General features: G+C 44.2%; 1 protein-coding gene across 17 annotated transcripts in view; it reads left to right on the forward strand.

The window, feature by feature from the left end:
• The window catches only part of JAKMIP3 (Janus kinase and microtubule interacting protein 3), a 157353-nt gene that overhangs the window by 21121 nt on the left and 110107 nt on the right, over positions 1–26125 (forward strand). For 9 of the 17 annotated variants that reach the window (XM_068258192.1, XM_068258193.1, XM_068258191.1 and 6 more), the window contains 4 exons: positions 12555–12770; positions 18278–18397; positions 20946–21092; positions 23380–23514. In XM_068258192.1, coding sequence (XP_068114293.1) covers positions 12555–12770; positions 18278–18397; positions 20946–21092; positions 23380–23514 — 618 coding nt within the window. The remainder of the gene's footprint in view (positions 1–12554; positions 12771–18277; positions 18398–20945; positions 21093–23379; positions 23515–26125) is intronic. The other 8 variants (XM_068258196.1, XM_068258197.1, XM_068258187.1 and 5 more) reach the window with 3 other exon arrangements.

The raw sequence follows: 26125 nt of genomic DNA on the forward strand, positions 1-26125 counted from the left end.
AGCCCTGAATACGGTGCTAGTGCATCGGCTCTACAGCTGCAGAGGCCTATAACAGACTCTGTTGATGTAGACCTATTGGCAGTCTGAGCTGTGCCGTGTTGTATATGCATTGATGCCGATAGTTAGTTGTTATGCTTTCAACGATCTCAGCGGACATATCTTCCCTCTCTCCGCCGGCAACCTGTTCCGCATATAATCACCGCAAGTCAGAACGCCGCAGTGACAGATGCCTTCAGGGAGCCACATGAGGCTGCCGCTCGATAACAAAGATAGCCGCCCAGGCAGCTGACAAATGGTAACCGTGGCAATACCGTCCTGGAATTAATCAACGAGGATGTGCTGGGAGCGGGCGGTTCTCCAATTCATTCATGGCTAATATATGAGAATGTGCAGTTTTGTGTGGCCACCCCTTCTAGCAGATAGAAGAACACTAGATATCCCGTATCTCTTTCTGTGTATAGAGTAGAAACTCTGTGGCTGCTTTTTTAGAATCCCTTTGAGCGATGGCGTTCAATGAAGCTTCGGTGAACTCTTATTTGTTACTCAGGCAACATCAGCACCCGGGGAAGGATGTGTCAATGTTTGAACTTAATCAATGCTGTCTCAGTGGTTACCATGGTTACCTTCTTACACAACGGCCATTTATTTAACAGGACAGGGAACCATGAAGGATCAGTAACCCGTAGCAACCAAACAGAGGTGTTTGGGTTTGTTTGTTTTTACCTCTAAACTTTTGCACTCTTTCTTGGGTTGCCATTGGCGGCTTCATAACATTGTTCTCCTAAGTATTATGTGGTGTCTTTGTATAGTTATGAAATGATTGGCCGTATCAGTGGCAGACATAGGCCCTATCACAGCAAGGCCATGATTATATACTATAGGTTTGTGTATATGTCGGTAGATTGTGAGCTCCTCTGAGGACAGTCAGTAATGTGCTGCAGAAAATGTCAGTGCTATATAAATACACAATAATAATATGGTAGACTATGACTATGGTCAGATGTCATGCTATATAAATACATAATAAGAATAAATACAGTAAGAATAATATGAATAAAAAGCATGTCCTAGCACAGCAGACTCGGTTTCTGACCTTACTCACAGAGCTTCTGGAATCAACAAATATACAAGCGGCACTTGAGGTAATTGAGAGATGTGTGACTCAGAGGTCAAGTGCATGAGCTGCTGATACTTTAAGATCTGTATTGCTGCTTTCAAGATGAAACACAAAGGACACAAGTCTTTAGTGGGGGTCAAAAATGCTTTTCAACATGGGAAATTCAGTCAGTCCAGAATTGGTTAAACGTTAGTGGATTAATTCTGGCAGAAAAGCAGGTGACATATGTCATTGATATTACGGTAGACACCTTTCCAAGATGTCAGGAGATCCTCTGAGAGGGATCAGAAAGAAAATGAACAAAAAATGAGAAGCTGGAGCTGAGTATACTGTATATACTCGAGTATAAGTCTATAAATTTAGGTCTGATTCACTTCATAAAAGTATAGGGGTCGACTTATACACGAGTCACAGGCAACAGTGAGCACACTGAGTAATGTGTGTACTAATAGGGACATTCCCATTTGCAGCAATTTACCCAGTGGTAAGTGATGCTTTGAGGAAAGGAAATGGCAAGAAAAAAACAGGTGCGAAAGTCCTGGCCACAACAAATTGAAAGGAAAGGTGCAGGGGGGAAATACTGGGCTGCATAAAAGGGAGTGAATAATTGCTGCACTTGGCCTGCAGGAGGTATTGGCTGCACTTAAGAGACAGGGACAGGGGGGTTAATGGCTGCAATACTGTATGCAGTGCAGCTATTAACTCCTCCTGAGCCCCAAGTACAGCCATTAACTTTGATGGGTAGACTTATACTTGAGTCAATAAAAAATTCCAGCTTAAGAGGGTTGAAAATTGGAGTCGGCTTATACACAAGGTCGACTTGTATTTGAGTATATAGATGTACTTTCTTTTGTGAGATGGATGGTGGCCCAATTGCAACTAGGCCAATCACTTGTGGAGAGCTGGCAGCAAACTGAATTAAATTGCCAAATGGTTTGTGCAGCACCAGTACATGTTTATACCACATTTTTAGAGATGGAACCCTTATCTGTAGTAGTGTAAAGATACCATAAAGGTTACTCAAGGGTGACAACTTAAAGTATGGTAGATCTGAGCAATAAAACTGCCTACAGACTTCCTATGAAGAAGACGAGAGTGAGATAAATGATAGAAGGGAATTTGAATCACCTATTGAGTTTGAGACAAACACCTGATATATATTGATATTGGCTATAAATCAGTACTGTGGAAGTGAGCCTCAGACATGTAGGCTGAAATTACAGATCTGCCTTGGAGGGAGTGTCATGATCCGTTGATCTTAGTTTCCCAGGGGACAACTCAGTCAGATAAACGATACAGCCCTGACGATGGAAATAATCCACACTCCTGGGACTTTCAAGCACAAATAGAACTCTCTGGTGGAACCTGATTCAGTGCTGATGTTCTATCAATAAATAAAGAAATTATTTTCTTGTTAAATCTGGTTAAATCAGTAGAGCTAATTGTAGAACCTACATGACTTGGCGTTAATTTTGAATTTCAGAAAAAGAAGGTGGACAACGGAGTAGCTCTTCTACGAAGAGATGTTCTTGACTGGAGATGGTGCTTGAAAGATGAATCAGTAAACCGTACACATTGAGCCAGGTAACATCATTAATCCTAAATCTCGCATTTGGCGTTAAATACGAATTTCAGAAAGAGAAAGTGGAGAATTGAGTAGCTCTTCTTCGAAGAGATGTTCTTGACTGGAGATGGTGCTTGAAAGAGGAATCGGTAAACAGTACATATTGAGCTAGGAAGCATCATTATTCCTCTAGCTCGTAAGGAGGTACTTTCAGCCATTCTGAACATTGTAACTACAAAATATTTATTGTGGAGTAACACCATGAGCAATGAGAAGATCTGTAGAACCTCCGCCACCAACACTGGCCTGGATGATGAAGCCACTCCAAACGGTCCTTTTCCTCACGAGAGCTGCCTAGGAGGTCCAAGTGGTTGCCTGGTGTTAACTGTGGGGCCCCACACATTATCCTGAAGGCACAACAAAGGATCTGTTTCTATGAGAATCATGGATACATTCTATAGACCTGGTATTCTGACCTCATGGGCCAGAGTGGAATAAAAGTCACCATTGACCACAGATGGATATTTAAAGTGGAACTCCAGTGAAAATAACGTAATGAAAAAAATTGCTTAATTTTTACAATAATTGTTTGTAAATGATTTAGTCAATGTTTGCCCCGTGTAAAATCGTTTTCTCTGTGAAAAGACGTTTCATTTTCTGCAGCAAATTCACTATGTGTCTTCATAAAGATTATTTGTGCTTTTGGTAATGGTCTTATGTTTTTCATGTTTAAATGTTATTTATAATAAATTATTATTTCTTAGTTTGTTGGCATCCAGTCTTCATTCATTGCTGCATTCTTCTACTGTCTTTTTGGAATCAAAGGCAATCTGACATAGGAAATAATGGTCACAGCCCACATCAATACTCAAAGTTCATTCCTATGGAGGAAGAAACGGGAGGTGCCAGAAAACCATTATGGCATTATGGCATGGCGTCTTAGAAAGAACTGCAGTTATTGGCCATTTCTATAATTCATTGTAGAGTAGGCAAGGTAAAGAGCGCATTTAAGACTTTTATATCTTTCTCTCATTTGTTTTAGTGACACCTTAGCCTCAAATTAGAATCACACCAGAGCTCTGGGTGTTACCTTGAATGTGGTTTTAAAATAATCATTGCTACTGTAGATGCAAACCACAATTTATTTTTGCCACAATGAAAGGAAACCAGGAGCATAACTAGATTGTTCCAGCAACCCCACCATCATTTAACACGAAAGGAAGCCACATGGTGGTTGGCTATACGTCGCTTGCACACAGAAGAGGAGAGACGAGGGCCTGTCCCGCCACCAAGAGCAAGACTGTATAAGGCTCCGCCACCGCTCTGCATTATATAAAGGAGCGCAATCCCCTCCCCCCCCCTCCCCGCCAACACAGAAGCAAGTATTCATTTCCTTAGTCGATCACTGAAAATCTGCATCCCACCAGAATTTCCTGCTCATCCTTTGCTGAGAGGCTTGAAATGTCAGGGATGAGGAACATTCTCTTGGGGACTTCTTAGCACTCGAGGTGACACTAATAATTTGCAGATTATTCTCCTGTGTGTATAACACTAACTGAAGGTTGCATTTGAACGTGTACTTTTAACTATGTACTAAATTAAAGAGGAATTGTCCCAAAAATCTTAAAATTTCAAACACATACAAATAAGAAGTACATTTCTCCCAGAGTAAAATGAGCCATAAATTACTTTTCTCCTATGTTACTGTCACTAACAGTAGGTTTTAGAAATGTGACATTACCGACAGATTTTGGACTAGCCCATCTTCTCATACGGGGGTTCTCAGGGTTTTCTTTATTTTTAAAAGCATTTAGTGAATGGCAGTTGCTTCGTCCAACTGCCAAAATAGTGTGCAGTGAGCAGGGAGGCTGTCCAGCAACTTTGTATTAATCATTTTCAGAGAATGTCTTTATAAAGAATAAAGGCCATGCTGAGAATCCCCTATGGAGAGATGGGCTAGCCCAAAACCTGTCGGTAAAGTCAGATTTCTACTACCTACTGTAAGTGACAGCAACATGGGAGAAAAGTGATTTATGGCTCATTTTACTCAGGAAGAGACATACTTCTGCAGCCTAGTAAAGTGGGTGTGGCATGCCGTTATCAAACTGGGTGTGGCATAGGCTCTCAAATTCTGGCCACGTTTCAGTTCAACAAAACAATATTGTATGTCCAAAGTTGAACTGACAAGTTAGGAATTATCAGTTTATTGCATTTGTTGTTGATCAGATACGATTGTAACAGTGAATGGGAGAGCTAAAAAATGTAGACCTAATTGATTCAAATAGATCATTTTAAACTTTCAAAATCTTGTTTTCAATTGTCATGCAATTGTTTTTTTTTTTCTGTTGTTTTTTCTTTTTAACCTAAAAAGATGAACAATAAAGTCCATCCCTTTAGACTTTAGATTGTAAGCTCACGAGGGCAGGGTCCCTCCCCTATTGTTTCCTGAAACTGCCGTATATATACATTACATATCTCCAATGACCTGAGATGGAAGACCAACACCATCTCCACACAGAGAAAAGCCCAGCAGAGGCTATTCTTCATCCACCAACTGAAGAAGTTTGGTATGGCCCCAAAACTCCTGACAAGCTTCTATTCTGCTACAACTGAATCTGTCCTCTGCTCTTCCATCCTGGTCTGATTTGCGGGCTCTGACAGACACAAACGGCCGAGGGTAATCAGATCAGCGGAGAGGATCATCGGAAGACCTCTTCCTATTCTGGACCTCCTCTACCACTCCAGGCTGCGCTCCAGAGCTTTGAGGATCGCCAAACGATCCCTCACACCCAGGCCACCCCTTCTTCAGGCGGCTCCTGTCAGGCCGAAGGTTTCAGTCTATCTCCACCAAGACCTCAAGACACAGAAACCGCTTCTTCCCCTCAGCTGTCCACTTACTGAACTCTCTCCACGCACTCCCCACACCTTTACAGTTGAACAATATCATGCTTGTACTGATGCACATTGTACATAGAAGCGGCCAATGTTCTTGTGTTTAGATGTTTAAATTGTGTAATTTTTGCAAACTTTGCCATCTCGTTTTTCTCTGCATGCCAAGTGGTTCCTTCTTGTTCCTTCAGACATATTCTGTGTGTCCTATCCTATATTTGTACCCTGTATGCCCCAAGCCCAATTCCAGGCACGATCAGTCGTGCTTGGTGAAATAAAGATTCTGTTTCTGATATGAATTTGTAGTAATTGTGAAACTTACGTTGTACTCTTTGTTGTATAAGCCCATATCTTGTCATTTACATTGTACAGCGAGACGGAAGATGACTCAATATAGAGGCATACCTTGAAATCATGAGTCGTGGGGCCCCATAGCAAAACTTTGGTAAAGCCACCCCCAACCCCACCAGAAGAACATTTTAAGACCTCTTTGTGCCCCCTCCCTCCCAATGCACAGGTTTTAGGTAGCCAGCGGTTCCCGAGAATCTGTAACGTCAAAACGTCCCCTGGGGGGTACTCACCTCGGGTGGGGGAAGCCTCAGGATCCTAATGAGGCTTCGCACGCCGTCCTCCGTCCCTCAGGGGTCTCGCTGCGGCCCTCCGTACAAGATGACGTCAATATTTACCTTCCTGGCTCCTGCGCAGGCGCTCTGACGGCTGTCGGCTCCGAAGTAGGCGGAAATACCCGATCGCCGTCGGGTCTGCTCTACTGCGCAGGCACAAGTCTCCGGCGCCTGCACAGTAGAGCGGACCCGACTGAGATCGGGTATTTCCACCTACTTCAGAGCCGAGAGCAGCCACAGCGCCCCCGCTGGAGCCTGAAAAGGTAAATATTGAATCAACAGTCGGGTCTGTCAGTGGCTGTACGGAGGGCTGCAGCGAGAGCCCCGTGGGACAGAGGACGGCGTAGGAAGCCTCATTAGGATCCCGAGGCTTCCCCCACCCGAGGTGAGTACCCCCCAAGGGATGTTTTTGATGTTACAGAGTCTCTTTAAGTAGCCACCCAGTACAGATAGCAGTGTATCCCCCAGTTCAGGTAGCCAGATATGCACCCCAGTATAGGAAGCCAGAAATAGTTCTCCTGCATATAGGTAGCCAGTTGTGACCCCCAGTAAAGGTAACCAGAGACACCCCCCAGTATAGGTACCCAGAAGTAGCCCCCCTTACAGATAGCCAGATGTGACCCTAGTATAGGTAGCCAGAGGGGGCCCGGAGTATATGTAGTCGCAGATGACAGTAGACCACCGGTAGAGCATGGAGAGGCTTGCCACTTCTCACTTGAGCTCCGCTCTTGCTACCCTGCTTGGGGAAAAGGGGGACTCCACAGCTGGCTACACATACTGCACCTGCACATCAGCTGGCCTACCACAGGTCCCCATTAGGCCCACTGCATAACACCTTATCGCCTTCGGCCACTCACACTGGACTCACACATCCCTGCTGGAGCAGGAAGCTATTGCAGACATCAATTAGTACAATTTTACGCGTTAAGGGTGTACTTCGTAAAATTTTACACGTTACAACCTGTAACGCGTAAAAATGTACTTGTTGATGTCTGCAATAGCTTCCTGCACCAGCAGGGATGTGTAAAAACGTACGCATGGCAGCCGGCCGACTCTCAGTCGGCAAAAAGGAAAACTAGCTGGCAGCGGGGGACCAGAGGAGCCATGAGTGACTGCGATGGCACAGGATGGCTGCAGGGGGTTGATAGATGCCCCAGGTAAGTAAAACTCATTTTTTTATTTATTTTTTTAGAGTTAAGGTTCCCTTTAATAAGAAAAATATGTTGTTTTATAATACAAACCACTCTGGCGCTTTCTATCCTGGTTCATTTTCCTTCATATTAACATTTTAAAATTAGTAATATAGCAATTTAAAGTGCGGGAATAAAGTTTAGAATCAATCATACACATTTTTTAGTAGAGAAATATATATATTTACATAGAAAGAGGGACAAAGTCCTGAAAGAGGGACAAATGAGGAGGAAAGAGTGACTGTCCCTCCGCAAAAGATGGACAGTTGGGAGCTATGCATAGGTAAGGGAAGAGGAAGGCACTTGGGGAGGGGAATAAGCTGCCTTTCCCTCATCAGGCGCCTGTAGGCACACGCCCTGCTGGGTTTCTAAACTGGATTTCTCTGAGCCATAATGATATTTTTCAACAGTCATCCTATGTTTTTCTTCTTCCTAAGTGCCCCTTCTTCCATTGTCAGAACAGTGTGTGCCTGCGTTCCTTGTACGAATGACATTGTGTGCCTGCATTCTTTGTACGAATGACAGTGTGTGCCTGTATTCCTTGTACAGATGTCAGCTCTCACAGCATTATCCAGACACACTGCGCTATTCCACAATATTTTGTCCTCCATTTTTACAGCTATAAGCCGCTTAGTGCTGTAGCATAACAGTGATCTCTGTGTGACCCCAAAAGTATTTCATTTGCCTGGGAGTGGATTGAATTAAGTTGCATGTTTTGTAGGCTTTCTCTTCCAGCCTCGCACAGTGTCACAGTGATCACATGATTCCCTGTGATTAGGTCGTTATTACCAATTTTACTAATAGAATCTAAGGGATCCTCTGTTTTGTCTGTGCAAAAAGGGAAGTCCAGTGGTACATTTCATTAGTTTTTTTGTTAGGCTGCAACTAGGTTCTAGACGTTTCCCTCTGCTGTTCAGAAATGGCATTGCGGCAAAAGAAAACTGCTTCAGAATACTTAAAGGGGAACTGAAGAGAGAGGTATATGGAGGCTTCCATGTTTATTTCCTTTTAAGCAATACCAGTTGCCTGGCAGCCTTGCATATCCTCTGCCCTTTAATACTATTAGCCATAGCCCCTGAACAAGAATGCAGCAGATCAGGTGTTTCAGACTTTAAAGTCAGATCTGACAAGACTAGCTGCATGCTTGTTTCTGGTGTTATTCAGATAATACTGCAGAGAAATAGCCCAGCAGGGCTGCCAGGCAACTGGTATTGATTTAAAAAGAAATAAATATGGCAGCCTCCGTATACCTCTTTCTTCAGTTCCCCTTTAACCTCTTGACGACCAGCTAACGCCGATTGGCGTAAACTGGTCGTCTGCTGGTTACCATGGGAGCGGCCTTTCCATGTCAGTTCACGGAGGGTGTCTCCGTGAACAGCCGGAGAGCCGCCGATCGCGGCTCGCCGGCAAAATGTAAACAGGCAGGGAAGAAATCCCCGCTGTTTACATCATACGGTGCTGCTGCTGCGCAGCGCCGTAAGGCAGATCGGCGATCCCCGGCCTCTGATTGGCCGGGGATCGCCGGCATATGATAGGCTGAAGCCTATCCTTCAATGCGCAGGACGGAAATCTGTCCTGCGCAGCTCACAGGGGGAGGGAGAGGGAGGGAGCGGGAGAGACGGCGGAGAACGCTGCGGAGGGGGGCTTTGAAGAGCCCCCCCCCCCCCCGCTAAGCAACTGCAGCCGGCGGCGATCAGACCCCCCGAGCAGGACATCCCCCAAAAGGGGGGTAGTCTGATCGCCCTGCTGCACTCCTGATCGGTGCTGCGGGCTGGAGAGCCCACGCAGCACCGATCAGTGAAAAATCCCCTGGTCGGCAAGTGGTTAAAAGGGACTCTGAGCAGAGGTTGTGGGTATGCATTTAAGCATACCCATGTATATTTAGTCATGTCCCTACACTTACTAGCCAGTTTTCTTAAAAGTATCTCCCTCTGGTCTGGCCAATATAAATATCATTAAGCCGGCAACTCTGGGCAAATTTGGGCCGTGACACCAGAAGCGGAAGTCGAATCATGCGGTCTGCACATGCTCTGGCCTCCTCCTCTTCTCGCGTCATCCTCGTCTCTGCCACCCGTCTTGTTGCCATGCACACACAAGCTTGTCATTGACACAGCGGTGACCTGGAAGTTCTTCAGTGGTCACCAACGAATCCAAAATGGCGGTTATATACTGTACCCTACAGAGATTGGGATGTTTTGGAAGGCGATTTTGGAAGTATTGAATAGAGGAAAACACAAGCTACTCATACAGTAGGTATGTGTATTACCTTAGTATGCAGCTCAGGGTTCTTTTATAGAGACTTTGTAACTTTAAAAAGTGCCTCTGGGGGGTACTTCCATCAGGACTGTGAAGCCCCCGGAGCCTAATGAGGCATCTCCCATCCTCCTCCATCCCACGGTAGTCTCGCTGTGCCCCTCGTAAGCCACAGCTGAGAATTTGTCAGGCTGTGGCACAGGCGCAGTAGGGTCTGCAATATTTACCTTCCAGGCTCCAGCGCAGGCGCAGTAGAGGTTCTCGGCTCGGAAATAGGCAGAAATAGCCGATTCCAGTCGGGTCCGCTCTCAAGTCATCTGCGCTGTAGGGCGGACCCAACTGGGATCGGCTATTTCCCCCTGATTCCGAGCAGAGAACCTCTACTGCACCAGCGCTGGAGCCTGGAAGGTGAATATTTACATGGTCGCTGTTCAAAGCAGCCAAGCAAGACCATCGAGGGACGGAGCAGGATGAGGAAAGCCTTGATAGGATGCAGAGGCTTCCCCGTCCCGAGGTAAGTACCCCCCAACGGCACTTTTTAAAGTTACAGATCCTCTTTAAAGGGAACAAAGCAGCAATTTAACTTGCAGGGCAACTCAATAGCACGTTAAAAATGGATACTAACAATGTAACTCAATAATAACAACTTCCATTTTACCTCATCCTTTAAGAGTTAAGTATAGGCTTTATTCTTCTACTTCCATCAGGCAGGGCCTGCAGAAATTGCAGACAGATGAGGACTGTTGTAATTAGTCTTTTTTGCACAGTAGCTGAGATCAAAAGTAAGCATTCAGCCTCAGGGAAGGGGGAGGAGGGCGTTGACACTGCTTCAAACAGCTAAAATAAGTCACACATACTGAACTTCACACCCCGGTGCTGGCTAGGGGGAAGGGGGTGCGGGTTAACTTATTGAACATAGGCATGACTGATGAGATGAGCAATTGGATCTCTCCTCCTACTTCTAAAAAATGACTTTTTGATTCCCACAGTTTTTGTTTTTTTTAATAGTTGAAATAGTAGGTTTTGTCGCAGCTGACACCATCAGAATGTCTTTCACGCAGTCTGATAGAGTTTTAAGCCACAATCTATGAACTATTGACCTATTTAAATGTACTCCTTGCACGCAGAAGCTGTTCTCTTCCAGGAAAGGGTTTTATGGCTGTAATTAGTTAAGGGTTAAGCTATAGTCTGACTAGGTCCCGACTAAAGAAAAACTGTTACTTTCATACCTGAATGTTTAATTCTTTCAGGAGGGAAAAGAAAATATAAATACAGCCTAGTTATATGTATGCTTAGCACTGTACATATAGATGTTGAACTCATCATGTCACATGATGAGATAAAAGCAATTTAAATTGTCTGACAGGGTCAGGAGTATTCCAAATTGGCTATGCCGAATTCAAACACAAACACTATTCTCTCTCTAAGCTTAGTAAATCAGAGCCAATGTTCTGTTTTTTTCCATCAGTTTTGTACAGTGTACCTGCGGTGGCTCTTGTCACCTGCTCAGTCCCTTGCTGTCTTCCAGGTGGTTCTCATCACCCGCAGCAAGGCCCAAAAGCCTGGCTGAGTCGCGTTTTGTCATGCATACGTGACCCAGGCAGGCGCGTCGTCCCCCCCACCCCCCCCCCCCCATCGCGCTACCGCAGAACACTCCCAGGGACGGCAACGCAACGGAAGAGCACGCCTGGCCGCACATGGAAGACACAGTCGGCCAGGCTTTCGGGCCGTATTGCGGGTGACAGGAGCCATCCGGGGAGACAGCGAGGGACTGAGTGGCCTCAAGGGGGCTTAAGGAAGCCCCAGGTAAGAATAGAACCTGAGATGGCTTTAAGACCTGCTGAAGGTTAAGCAAAATCTGTGGTGTAAATATTTCCAATCCCTGATGTGCATACAAAAAGAGGTGACCAGAATAAATTTACTCTTCAGCCAATGGGTGAAAAGGATGATTTATGAAGAACATCCTTGTGTGAGACCTGACAATAAACCAGGCGAGGGGAACACCTGTCTGTGCCATAGTCCAAAACAATGGAGCAGATTTAGCAAAATTAATGCAAGGAAAACTAGAGCAGAACTGGCACAAAAATGTCTATTTCCAGATCAAGGATTCTGATTGGTCACTCTAAACATCCACATCTTTTTTGCACCAGATTTGCTCTAGACCGCCCTGCTCTGGTTTTGATAAATCTGACCTGGAAATGAAGTTTGAGATGTCTATCAGGGGTGATAGGTAGCCACTCTGGGTGCCCTACAGAAGGGGTGATAGCTATCAGTAATATTTTTACTTTGTTTCTTCCAGTTGTATAAGAGTTAATGCTTCCAGAGCTGTATGGTTATAGGCAACTGTCCTGCATGGGTTTGCTGCTTAGCTAAATGATTAAGCGCCACTTTTTTTCCAGGTTCCTTTTCCAACCAAGGACAGGAAAAACACCCACAGAATATGAAATTGTATGATTAAAGGGGCAGCTAAATAGCATGGTATTAGAAAGTGTTGTGTTGCGAATTTGGCATAGCCAATTCAAAACACCAGAATACTCCCGTGTGCCACTGTTCAGCTCCGAACAAGTGGACAGGGTCAGGAAAAGTTCACTGGCTTGTGAGTCACATTGCCCTTCACGTGATGCCGATACTTTCTCCTTCCGGATTGGAAGGAGGAAGCGTCAGAGTCGCTTGAAGGGCAATGTGACTCACAAGGTAGTGAACTCCTCCTGATTCTGTCCACTTGCTCGATGCTGAACAGCGGCGGTGGGGATTATTCGGTTGTTTTGAATTTGCCATGCTAAATTCGAACACCAATACTAACCCAACGCTATTAAAAAGCAGTTGTCAGATCTTTTATGACTGTATGGCCTTCAGAAATGAGTGGAAGAGCCCAACCATGCTGCCTGCAAATGACGTGTCTTCTGTTCTCCTTGTAGATGGATGAAATAAAATTTAAAGACAGAGCGGTCTTCATGCTGGAGAAGGAGTTAGGTGTCCAAGCCGGGCAGACGCAAAGGCTGCAGCTCCTAAAGGAGGCTCTAGATGAGCAACTTCTCCAGTTCAAAGAGTCTGACCGCCATCTCGGTAGCCCAAAGAGAGAACTTCCTTACACAAGTGGTGCAGGAGATGCCTCTGATCATTCGGGGAGCCCTGTAAGAATTCTGCTCGCTACAAGCTGAACTCCTATCTTACTCTACAAACTTTTCTTGCTAGTTTGTAACTTTTTTTTTTTGTGAAGCGTATTTCCATTCTGTTTATTATAATTATTTTTGTGTTAGCCTTACAGTTACTCAGCTGTCTTTGATCTTTCTAGAGAAGAGCAAATTGCTGACTTTATGTGAATTTTTTTTATCAGTGGTATCTAAATAGATGCCCTGTACCACTGCACGTCATTAATTTTGACCCTTGCAATCTGTTTTTGCGATCACTACAACCCTTATTGCGCTTTATATTTTTCCGGTGTGCTGGGGGAGAGGGACATGGGCGGTTGCGAAAATTCTGCAACAGCGGGGATCTGGAGGGTCTCAACCTCCTCGGACTAGACCAAGAAGGCAACCCGGCATCTGGGGGCAGGTTTGGTGCCAGCTGTCGGGCTGAACTTGCAGACGCGTCAGCATAATTTCAGAATTACGTGCAGCCTGCTGCTGGAGGGTCGTAATTATGCAAAATTTAATTCTGTGTCAAAGCTTACAAAAAAAAAAAAATCATCAAAAAGACCATGTGCAATTGTGTTGTGGTGGGGGGGAGGGAGAGGAGGCTTTATCCCACTTTTGTCTGGTTTGCTCAAACGTGTTTTCACAATTAACGGGAAAATTTGTTTACGGCACATTCGTAATTGCACAAAAATCTTGCAGATGTATTTCACTAAATCGATTCAATTTCGAAATTGTTATTGCATACATTTTTACACAAAATTTTGCGTAAGCAAAATTAGCACCTCGCGATCATCACTACCTGAGACAATAAGGGACGTGCTAATTTTCTGACTTTATTCAAATTTCTTGGCAATTAGCATGCTGCTTCGAACTGGGCTAATGAGAATCTGTGGCAATGGCATCTGATTGGCCCAGTTCCAAGCTGTGTAAAATTGGCGTAAAAAAGTCATAAAGCTAGCCTAAAATTTGCGTAAATTGAAAAGCTAGCATCTGAATGATTATGCTATGCAGTAAAGCTGTTTTTGATGTTCCACTCAATTGAGTGCAAGGTACAGAGGTTGGGCAAAATAATGGAAACACCTTGAAAATCAACAAAATATATTTTAATATGGTGTAGGTCCACCTTTTGCAGCAATTACAGCCTCAATTCTCCGAGGTATTGAGTAATAAAAATTGTGAAATGTTTACAAAGGAATTTCAGCCCATTCTTCAGTTAAAACACCCTCCAGTTCTTTTAGAGACGATGGCGGCAGAAATCGACTTCTTACTTGAAACTCTCTAATAACGACCATAAATGCTCAATAATGTTGAGGTCTGGGGATTGTGGTGGCCAGATGAGATGCTCAACTTCATTAGAATGTTCCTCGTGCCATTCTTTAACAATTCTAGCTGTATGGATTAGGGCATTATCATCTTGAAAGATGGCATTCCCCTCCGGACACAGTTCTTGAACCATAGGATGAACTTGGTCGCCCAAAATTCCTAAATAATCTCGGCTGTTAATTCTTCCATTAAAGGGAAATCATTGGCCCGGCAGATTTCCAAGAAATAGCTCCCCAGATCATCACAGAACCCCCGCCATGTTTTACGTTTGGGAGAAGGCAGTCTGGATGAAATGCTTCTTTCGGCTGTCTCCAAACGTACACTCGGCCAGAGGTCGGAAATAAGGTAAACGGTTCATCAGAGAAAATCACATTTTTCCACTGCTCAAGGGACCAATTCTGGTAGTTTTTACACCACTCTAAACGCTTTGAAACATTTGTCTTTGAGAGCAGAGGTTTTCTAATTGCAGTTCTTCCGTGTAATCCAGAGTTGTGCAGCTCCCGATGAACAGTTTTTGTGGAAACTGGGTTCTGTAGGTGTTCATTCAGCTCTGCAGTGATTTTAGTAACCGTGGTCTTGCGAGCTTTTTTAACAATTCGATTTAGAGTCCGACGGTCTCTCTCAGACAACTTCGACTTTCGGCCACAACTGTGCTTTGCTGAGGATGTTTTTCCTTCTCTTTCAAAGGCAGTCATTACTTTTGAGACAGTACCTCTTGAAGTGCCAAACATTCGGGCAGTTTCTGTTACAGTAGCGCCTGCCATACGAGCACCAACAATTTGGCCTCTTTGAAAGTCTGAGAGATCTGCCATTTTTATAAATTATAACCAACTTTGGTTTAAATATCTGTAAAAAAAATATTATTTTAATTAAAAATATCAAATAACAAAAATAATAAACAACAAAAAAATTAACACATGTCAAGTTTTGATTGCTTAAAACATGTTCAAAGATAAGGATGCCAAAATGTTAGGTGTTTCCATTATTTTGTCCAGCCCCTGTATATCTCACTTGACTTCTCTGCTCTCAACTAAGAGACAAAACCTACCTTGCTATTACTTTCCCAAATGCTTATTTGGAATGCAGTACGTTAACCCCTCCTCCACCGCCATCACCTATTGAATGAGTTCTTGGAATTGGATGGTTTTGGGGTCAGCATGGAGTGAGAGGAGGAGCCTCTGTTGTCTCTGAGTAGAGTTGGGCGAACTGTTAGCGCAACTGCAGCCGAACTGTTCGGCTGCCCAACCTGTCATGTGGCTGTGGCTCTTACTACTTCCGGGTCGCAATGACCCGGAGTAGTACGTCTGCGCTGGCCCGGCGGAGCGCGTCCTAGATCGCGCTCCCGTTGCCGGGCACTCTCTGCGCATGTGTGTGACATCACTCATGACGTCACACACATGCGCAGAGAGTGCCCGGCAACGGGAGCGCGATCTAGGACGCGCTCCGCCGGGCCAGCGCAGACGTACTACTCCGGGTCATTGCGACCCGGAAGTAGTAAGAGCCACAGCCACATGACAGGTTGGGCAGCCGAACAGTTCGGCTGCAGTTGCGCTAACAGTTCGCCCAACTCTATCTCTGAGCTGAGTGTATTTAAAGTGGTATGAAACCCAAATTTAATTTCTTGTCTAAAACATCAAACACTGTATAAACCTAACAGGAAAAAATAATTATATAATTGTTTTTAAAGTTACTGGAAGGGTTAATAATCAAATGTCCACTTCACTCAGAAGCTAATCGATAAAATTACAGTGGACAAAATTATCAGATTGTGTTAAGCTGTATTATAGTAGAGTAACTTCCAGTGTCTTTATACCAGTCTTTCTTAGTTTTCTGTTAGTTTTCTGTTGTGTTTAATATTTTTAAGCACAAGCCTGATTGCCTGGTTGTATTTCCGGGGTAAAGAGGCACCCGAGGGCAATAAAACTTTAAGAGCACAATAAAATCCAAAAGATGGAGGTGGCACTAGCGAAGTTGACTAAAAGTAATTTTTATTTGCACAGGCAATGCATTTCATGGGTACAAGCCGACTTCCTCAGGCTAATAACAGTGCCAACGTTCCAAAGCCAAAAGGTTAGCTGTTCCTCATGATGTCCAAATCAGGTGACCTGACTTCACTGGCTGCATGCTTGTTCCAGGTGGGGGAACTTTGAGGCTGCTGATGCCTAAAGGTCACATGACAGCCACTTGACTTCCATAAAAAAAATAAAATAAATAAAGGCAGAAGCCTTTACATCATTCTCAGTAATAGATGGTCAATGAGAGCCTAATAGTTCCTACTTCCATGCAGGTTTTATGAAAATTGGAGTTCGGTCAAACAAATGCACAAGTCTGATTGGCCCAATTCCATCTTGTATACAGTTTGCCTTAAAGCGTACCTGAGGTAATCCCAAATGCTTAGCTATTTATACCTGCGGCTTCTTTAGTAGACAGATAAACGTTGTGGCCTCTCATTTTGGTTGTGTTCCCCTTCATGGTCCAGCCTTTCACATGGCGCATGCTCTGTCTGTTCCACAGGCTCTGTTCGATAGCGCGCTACCTCACGGCCACAGCTTAGAGAGTCTTATGCATGCGCTTTTTTATAGAATTGAGAATTAGGAATGTGCTTTCGAGTTTACACGTACTCGAATTCGGAAATTCTAATGAAAGTCTAATGACTTTAAGTGTGACTGTGGGATGGGGGGGTTAACTTACCCAGAAGTCTTCGGGACATCTGCGTTCCATTACGCCTCTAAGGCGTAATAAAAGCCACGTTCCACTACTCACTACCGCGCTTCCACTTTCCGGGTTGAAAGAGAGCGCGGTAGTGAGTAATGCAATGCAGCTTTCATTATGCCTATGACGTGTAATGAAACACCGACGTCCCGGAGACTTCTAAATAAGTTAACCCCCCCAATCCCGCAGTCACACCTGAAGTCATTAGACTTTCATTAGAATTTCCGAATTCGAGTACGACTGGACTCGAAAGCCCATGGCTGTTGAGAATTGTGCATGTCCAAGATGCCCCAGGGCTGCAACTCCTGCACTCAGCCCTGGGGCAGTGTGGCTGCGGCAGTGTGGCTTATCAGAGATGTTACGTGTGCTCAGATTGCATCTGGGAATGGGTACTCCTGAGGACCATGGAAGACAGGCCACTAAAAATGAAGAGCTAGGAAGCTTATCTGCACACTTAAGAACCCCTAAGTATGAAAAAGTTTAAAGATTTCAGGTCTCCTCCGGTTTCCCTGAGGGTTACTTGATTTTATATTGTGCATGCAATTTAAGACAAGATTCTCAGCATCTGGTTGACTTTCTACTCGCAGTACCCTTAAAGATCCCTGTAGACTCCATCCTACGAACTTGAAGATCATGCAAAGCTTTGCTTCTCTGCTTGGTGTTGTGTGCTTTGCTATTTTTCATTTGCTAATATATTGAAGCGCACTTTCGGATTTTAATTATTTTGATGCTCAGCCAGGTTTTGACAGCTAACCCTCATCATCGTGCTTTTTCTTTAATTTGCTTGACTAATCTGAACAACCTAATTGTTGGAGTTGTTGACCCAAAGTCTCTCCTGCACCAGTTGTGTAACAATGATAAAATCTGGGCCAGTTTTGGAGTAACAGTCATAATTTGAAGAAGGCAAAGCATGTACTTGTTTACACATAGCCAAGGGGGGCTGCTCTATATAGTTTTAGGGAGTCTGTTGCCACCAAGGGCAGCTTGACATCACCATCCATACAATTTTGCTGTTGCAGAATAGAATAGCCTTTGGGTGAGTACCATAGCAGGAATTTAATTCAGAAGATACAGTAGATAAAGTTTAGTGACTGAACTTACTGACGTAGTAGTCGGCATCTAGTTTGTTCATCAGATGTTTGGCTTCTTTGTGCTTCCATGAACATTACATTTCTCTTCTCCGATCTTCATCTTGTCCATGCCTCATACATTTGGTTCCTAGGTTACAGGAGTGTATCAGGGGCTGTGTTTTGGCTTTCTGTTGTTTTTCATTTACCTTATGTTCCTAGATGACGTCTAGTCTACGTTCCTAGGTTACAGGAGAGTGTTTAGGTTTCTTTTTCCATATACGGTTTATGCGGTTCCTAGGCTACAAGAGTTGGTTGAGGGTTTCTGTATGTTTTCGTTTTTTTTTCCCTACACATGCTTTTTCCATGAATTCAGTTATTTGCAGTGGGTTTTTGTTTCAGGAACAGCAGTTGGATGAAAAGGATGCACGTCGCTTCCAGCTTAAGATTGCTGAATTAAGTGCAATTATCCGGAAACTGGAAGATCGCAACGCTCTTCTGTCTGAAGAGAGGAACGAACTGGTAGGTCTGTCCTTCAAGAGGTAAAGTGGCAATCTGAGATATACAAAACGGGGCAAAAAAAAAAAATACCACCATTATTTGTCCAGTTGGCACAGCTTAAAGGGGAACTGAAGTAAGAGGTATACGGAGGCTGCCATATTTATTTCCTTTTAAACAATACCAGTTGCCTGGCAGCCCTGCTGGTCTATTTCTCTGCAGTAATATCTGAATAACACCAGAAACAAGCATGCAGCTAGTCTTGTCAGATCTGACTTTAAAGTCTGAAACACCTGATCTGCTGCATGCTTGTTCAGGGGCTATGGCTAATAGTATTAGAGGCACAGGATCAGCAGGGCTGCCAGGCAACTGGTATTGCTTAAAAGGAAATAAACATGGCAGCCTCCATATACCCCTCTCTTCAGTTCCCCTTTAAAGCAAACCTGAAGCGAAACCTATGAGATAATGAATTCTATGTGTAGGACGGATAATTTATAGAACATTAGTAGCAAAGAAAAGAGTCTCATATTTTTATTTTCGGTTATATAGCTTTATTTATAACAATGCATAAGACTTTTACAGTTGCATGTTCAGAATCCACACACTGGTGTAAAACGAAGCAGAATTAATGACCCTTTGAACTTTCCTGCAGTAAAACCTAATCTCAAGCTGTCTCTCACTGCTTCTTGGCTGTTTAAGCTCTTCAGAAAACAGGACTGAGTTTGACCAAGTTGGTCAAATAGCTCAGAGAAGCTCTTTTGCATAGATATCAACTCAAGTTTTGTTTAACTCTTCCTGTACTGGAAAACGGGAGACTCTTTTCATTGCTACGATCGTTCTATTTATTATCCACACTACACATACAATTCGTTATCTCATACGTTTATTTTTGCCTCAGATTTGCTTTAATGCCTTAATGTTCTTCAAAATGTAAAAAACAAAATTAATAACTCACTACCGATATAAATAAAAAAGAATTTATTTATGTAGGTATTGGACCAGAGGATATTGTTTTGCATAGTGAAATACTATACTAGGCTTTTTATTAAGGCTGCAAAATACTCTCTGCAAGTTTCTTACTTTGGACCCTGCAAAGATCTCAGAGACCATCACACCTTCTCCTCCACGATGACAGCTGGTTTCTCACACTGATAGAGGAGCCATCCTTTTTTCCTAGTTGGTGTACAGAAACCTGGCATGATGAACCAGAGAGTTCAGATTTGAACTCATTTGCCCATAATCCCTTTATTGACTGTCTTCTGACTACCACTGGGGGTGGTTCCTGGTCTAAGAAAGCCTCTCTTTTCAGATTTTTGCCAAGCTCAAGCTCTTCTTTTCAGTTAAAATTAAGACCTGTTCACTTCAACCACCAGTGGTATGTCGAAATTTTGCATCATAATTTGCAATTACGCATCGTAGTGCTACATTTCAGAGAAAATCGTAATTTTGTATGTAATAGTAATTATTCATAATTTCACTTAATTTTCTTGCGTATTTCGAGCTGATTTTGGCAGTTAATAGCAAAGCTCCCATACAAGCTATTGCTACCAAAATTGCTACATATGTTAAGGAGAACAGTGGGTACAAGAGAAAAAAATGAATTTTCAAAAAGACCTTGTCGTTTTTGAGAAAATCGATTTTAAAAATGCAAAGAAAAATGGTTTTTGAACTGTCATGTTTCAGAGTTTTAAAAACGATTTTTTTCTTTGCATTTTTAAAATGGATTTTCTCAAAAAGTACAAGGTCGTTTTTGACATGTACCCAGAATTCTCCTTAACATACTGTTCATAACAATTTTGGTGTCAATAGCATGTATAGGGCCTTTGCTATTCACTGCTAAAGTCGGCACGAAATTACGGGAAAATTATGCAAAACTGTACGCAAAATTATGAATGACTATTCAAAGTGAAATTGAATTTACAAATCGTAATTACGTGTAGGTGTAATTGCGAAAATGTACGTGAAATTTAGCGTAATCGTAATTAGCAGATTACAATCATCGCGACAATCTGTGTTAGAAGCTGTTGTCCTGTGAGGTGCAGGGCCGGAGCTACCATAGGGAAAAATGAGCAATTGCCCCAGGGCACCAGAGCCTGTAAGGGCCCCCAAGGTGTCCCTCCCCAATCTTAACTGTTGCTCCCCAGGGACTCTGCAGAGTCTGTTAAGTTGGGAGGTGATTGGGGGAGGGTCAGCAGCCAGCTCAGGGGCCCAGGAGGGAAATGTGGCTACAACAAAGGGCCTCTAATGACGCTTTTTGGTTCGGGGGTGTCTGTTGGGGGGCCCCCAGGCTAATCTTGCCCTAGGGCCCAATTGTTACAAGAACCGGCCCTGGTGAGGTGACCATTGCCTGAGAGCAAAATTTAACCTGGGCTCGAAACTCACAGATATTCAGCGTCTAACGCAACATCCCAAAATAAACGGAACCTCCACCACCACTGGGATTACAATAGTCCAAAATATGAGTATTTTTATGTTAACAGTCTGAATTAGTGATTTGACTGATTTGCGCATTGGTTCATCGCCGCGGTTACAAGTCGGGTCTCGTTACTTATCCTGTGTTCTTGTGTTGCAGCTGAAGCGCCTGAGAGAAGCAGAGAGTCAATATAAGCCGATTCTAGACAAAAACAAACGCCTCAGTCGGAAAAATGAAGAGATGTCCCATTCCTTACGGCGGATGGAGAACAGGTTAAAATTCCTCACACAAGAGAACATTGAAATGGCGAGTATAATTGTTGTTTTATTAATTCATCATGTCTAGAGTTTTAACCCATTTTAATAACAAACATTTGACTATAGAAAAACTCAGCAGACTGCATTATATGGAGTCCAGTACACAATCCATTCCAAGTTTGGCTTTAAAGGAGTTATCAGGCTAAATTAAGAAAATAAGCGCTACTTACCCGGGGCTGCTCCAGCTCCAAGCTCCCAGCATGTACCTTGCCGTCAGGCCGACCCCCAGAAGTACTGCGCCTGCACAGTCCGCTCCGGCCCACGTGGCGGTGATTGACAGCGCCGCTTGCACAGGCGCAGTACAGGCCGACCTGGAGGTCGGCCTGACGTCATCGCCGGGGACCGGGAGGAAACTGCGGCGAACGGCTGCGTGCAGAGCTCTGGCGAGTGCATGCTGAGAGCTTGGGGCTGGAGGAAGCCCGGGGTATGTAGCACTTATTTTATTAATTCAGCCTGATAACTACTTTAAAGCACACCTGTAGTGAGAGGGATATGGAGGCTGCCATATTTATTTCCTTTTAAAGGGAACCTTAACTGAACGGGGAGTAAAGAGTTTCAATTACCTGGGGCTATTACCAGCCCCCTGCAGCAGTCCTGTGCCCTCGGAGCCGCTCTGGAATCCTCCGGTCCCCCACTGTCACTTGGTTTCGTTTTTGACGACTCACCAGTCGGCCGGCCGCCATGCGTATTATTGGACGCATTCCCTACTGCAATTTGCGCTGTTGCGCGTGCGGAATGCGGCAGAGCCTACAGGAAATTGACCAACAGAGCCTACAGGAAATTGACCGTTCCCACTCGGTAGTCCAGGCCTGCTGTACAGGTACTGGCTGGGCGATCTACTGGGTTATTGTGACACTGGGACCCATATGCCATTCACTTTTTCACCTGAGTTCTCTCCTAGATGATATTTTCACAACTTGTCATAAAATGCCTTTGAAGCCACCAGCAAGAAAGAGAATACTCAAAATAAATTTTACGGTACTTTTTCCGCCAAGTTTTGGTTACTTTTTCAATTGTAAAATGCTGAAAAATTATTTTAAAGAGACTCTGTAACAAAATGTTCAGCCTTAGTTCTTCTATCCGTTAAGTTCCTTTGCCTGTTCTAATGTGGCCTGTCTTACTGCAGCCTTTCCTAGTCGCACAGTGGCTGTGTTATCTCTGTTATATATATGGCTCTGTGGCTCTAAGGCTTGATTGTGTGGAATGTGCAGGGCTGCTTGTGATTGGATAGTAGCGATACACACCCCCTCCAGGCCCCCTGCAGGCTCTGTATGACTCACACACTCTGTTTATGTGAGCCTATCACAATCTGGTTAGTTTGTTTGTAAACACTGCCTAAAACTGTTAATTACAAGCCAGGATTGCAGCAGGGAGTGGCAGAAACAGCACCGAGGGGCCCAGGAGAACATAATGAATAGAATGGTATGCTTTTTATTGTAAGCATTTTAGAGTACAGATTCTCTTTAAAGAGAAGATAAAAATGTATTGCATATGGGCCCGGGTGTCCAATACTGAACCCTGAAAGGTAGAATTAATGTTAAAACAAACTGTTGGAGGTGCCCAAAGGTATATTCTAATCTCTAAATGGTGCTGTATAGGAGTAGATAATTCTTACCTCCATAAAGAACAAACCACATAGGTAAATGTAATGGTTTAATGATGCACAATAAGACAACGCGTTTCACGGGTGCTAGCCCGCTTCCTCACCTCTCACTACAGTTGTCCATTAGGGCCATTTTGCACTGGGGTGTTGGGGTGCGGTAATTTGACTGCACCCCAGCGCAGGGCAATGAAAGTCTATGGGGACTTTCTTATTGAAGCGTTATGGCACGATGCAAAGGAAGTGACTTTTTAGCTGCATCCCCTACGCTCGGACAGATCAATGTTACCGTGTGGTTATGCGGCGGACCGGAAGTCATGTAACTCATGGCGATGCAGGGATTTTAAAAAGTATGGTGGCGGCGGTACGGCCCGCATACATGGAAGAGTATATTTTACAATATGCTTCTGTGCACTATTGTATTTCCAAAACAGGAAGGGAGCGCAATCGAGCGTTACTTCCTGTTTGGTTGTCGGCCAGAAGTGGATTACCCCGTATTAACGTGATAATCCCCGTAGACCTGTTTTTGGTGGTGCTGACGAGCCCCCAGGGCTGCACCGATACTGCCAATCCCCAGTGTGAAACAGGCCTCTATGTATGTCTGAACTCTTTGCTGTATAGTAACGATAGAATACTGTGCACAGAATAAACCACAACAAAATGTTTGTTTTTCTAGAGGCAGAAATCAGGCAGAGATATCAGGAGGCCGAGCTCTCTGAACGACTTGGACCAGAGCCGAGAGGAGAGGGAGATTGATTTTCTGAGGCTGCAGATTAATGAGCAGCAGATATTTATCGATGAACTCTCCAAGGTAAGGTACATTTCTTTACATAGACTTATTCAAGCCTAACGCTCACACGCCTGGAAGATGATCCTCGTTAGGGAGAGTCAATAAAATGCTAATGTGATGCCATATTTCAACTTGGTATTATTGTAAAATACAAGAGACACGCTCAGGACCTTAATACAAAGTAGGCAACACCATTAATAAACCTGATGCAGTCCAAAATACAAAAAAGTCCATTTGAGCGATCCCCAGGCTGAGAAAAGTTCAGTTGCCACTATTTTTATTTCTGACACATAATATGCAGTACAGGTAGCCAGGCATAGGAGGCCCCAGTATAGGTAGCCAGGTATAGGTGCCCGCAGTATAGGTAGCCAGGCATACAGTAAGTGCATCCAGTATAGGTAGCCAGGTATAGGTCAAGACAAGACAAATAACCTTAACCTCCCTGGCAGTATGGATGAGCTGAGTTCGTCCAGCAAAAACTTGCAAAAAGTGGTAATGAGAGCTGAGCTCGTCCATGCCGACAGGGAGATTTCCTGTTTCTCTGCCCCGCCGGCTGCATTTTTTTTTCATCAGAGGGATTCCCCAGGATGGCTGGATGCCTGACTGCACGCTGTGGGTAGCGATCTGTGCTACCCAAAGCGTGCAGAACAAGCATCCAGCCACCCTAGGGAATCCCTGGGCAGCCAGCGGGGCAGAGAATGTGCGGGGGATCCCCCTTGTATGCGGAGGCTATGTGGAGGGGGATCCCCCTTCAATGATGGCTATGTGGGCGAGGAGGGGGGATCCCCCTCTGTTCGGGTGGGGCGATCCCCCTTCAATGGTGGCTATTTGGGTGGCCTATCCCCCTCCAAACCCCCTCCCTCCCTATCCCCCAGTTTCTTCATTTGGATTCAATGTGCATTTCAAGCTGCTGCCAAGAGGAGACCCATTCATAGCCTATAGAAATATGAGATTAATTTATTTATTTTTTTACTAAATTTCCACATTTGTGCACGGTTTCATTTGATTGCAGTGTGATCATATACAACTGGCGTAACTTCCGCCAGTGGGACCACTATCGGGAACTGAAGCGAGAGGGATATGGAGGCTGCCATATTTATTTTTCCTTTTGACCAATACCAGTTGCCTGGCTGTCCTGCCGATCCTCTGCCTCTAATACTTTTAGCCATATACCCTGAACAAGCATGCAGCAGATCAGGTGTTTCTGATATTCTTGTCAGATCTGACACGATTAGCTGCATGCTTGTTTCTGGTGTGAGTCAGACACTACTGCAGCCAAATAGACCTCTCCGTAAACAAACCTTCCACAGAGCTGCACCTGCCAGGACTAAATATGTCGCCAACTGTGTTACATTTTCAGAATTTAAATCAATTGAGGAAAGATTTTACAATGGGCAAACACCGACTTAAAAAATGTATAAATTAATATTGTAGAATTTTTTTTTTTATTAGTTACGTTATTTTCTTTATTTTCACTACTCCTCTTTAAAGTAAACCTGAGATCATAGGTACTGGGGGGAGGTATTTGACACTTTAGACACTGTCACTTGCTCTGTCATTTCGAAAACAACTTAAACCTGTGTTTTTGGTTTATTATCTGGTCTGAATATGGCAGAACCAGGGCCGGCCCGCTCATGAGGTGGGGTGAAACTTTTGCCTCAGGCGGCAAATTTCCAGGGGCAGCAGCCGCCCGTCCGTGGGTGTGGGGAGCCGGCCGCCGAGCTGGAGGGGTAGCTGGCAGGACGGGGGTATTGGGCCAGCGGCAGGGAGGGGGGTCGGACCCCCCCCTCCCTCGCCTGGGTCCCCCGTCCTCCGCTCCCCTCCAGCCTTAAATAGAAGACTGTTAGACGGCGAAACGGCGGTCTAATATTTGTGTACAGCACTGCGATCTAAGGCAGCGCTGTACTCTGTAGGCAGGAAAGTGATCGGCTGTCATAGGCTGAAGCCTATGACAGCCGATCACGCTGTTTGGCTGGCGGGGGGAGCGGGAATAAAAAAAATAAATAAAAAAAATAGCAAATGTATTAAAAATTATATACAATAAATATTTATATAAAAAAAAAAGCTGAATTAGTAAAAAATGGCCTGGTCACTAGGGAGGGGTTTAACACCGCGGTCCTTAAAGAGAAACTCCAAGAATTGAACTTTATCCCAATCAGTAGCTGATACCCCCTTTTACATGAGAAATATAATGATTTTCACAAACAGACCATCAGGGGGCGCTGTATGACTGATTTTGTGCTGAAACCCCTCCCACAAGAGGCTCTGGTACCGCGGTACTCTGGGCAAACTGCCACAATGTAACAAGGCTCACAGACAGGAATTAGCTGTTTACAGCTGTCTCTAACAGTACTCTGTACTTTATACTGGTTGAACTCGATGGACGTATGTCTTTTTTCAACCAAAATAACTATGTAACTATGTAACAGCCAAAACAGCTAAGAGCGGCTACATAACCTGCCCACAGTAACAATGTCACCATGTTATACATGTCAGAATGTAAATTAGGGAGAGGAAAGATTTTACAATGAGCAAACACTGACTAAATCATTTATACATAATTATGGTAAAAATGAAGCACTTTTTTTTACTATATTATTTTCACTGGAGTTCCTCTTTAAGTGGTTAGGCA

The sequence above is a fragment of the Hyperolius riggenbachi genome, chromosome 10 (assembly GCF_040937935.1).
Source record: "Hyperolius riggenbachi isolate aHypRig1 chromosome 10, aHypRig1.pri, whole genome shotgun sequence".
Taxonomy (NCBI): Eukaryota; Metazoa; Chordata; class Amphibia; order Anura; family Hyperoliidae; genus Hyperolius; species Hyperolius riggenbachi.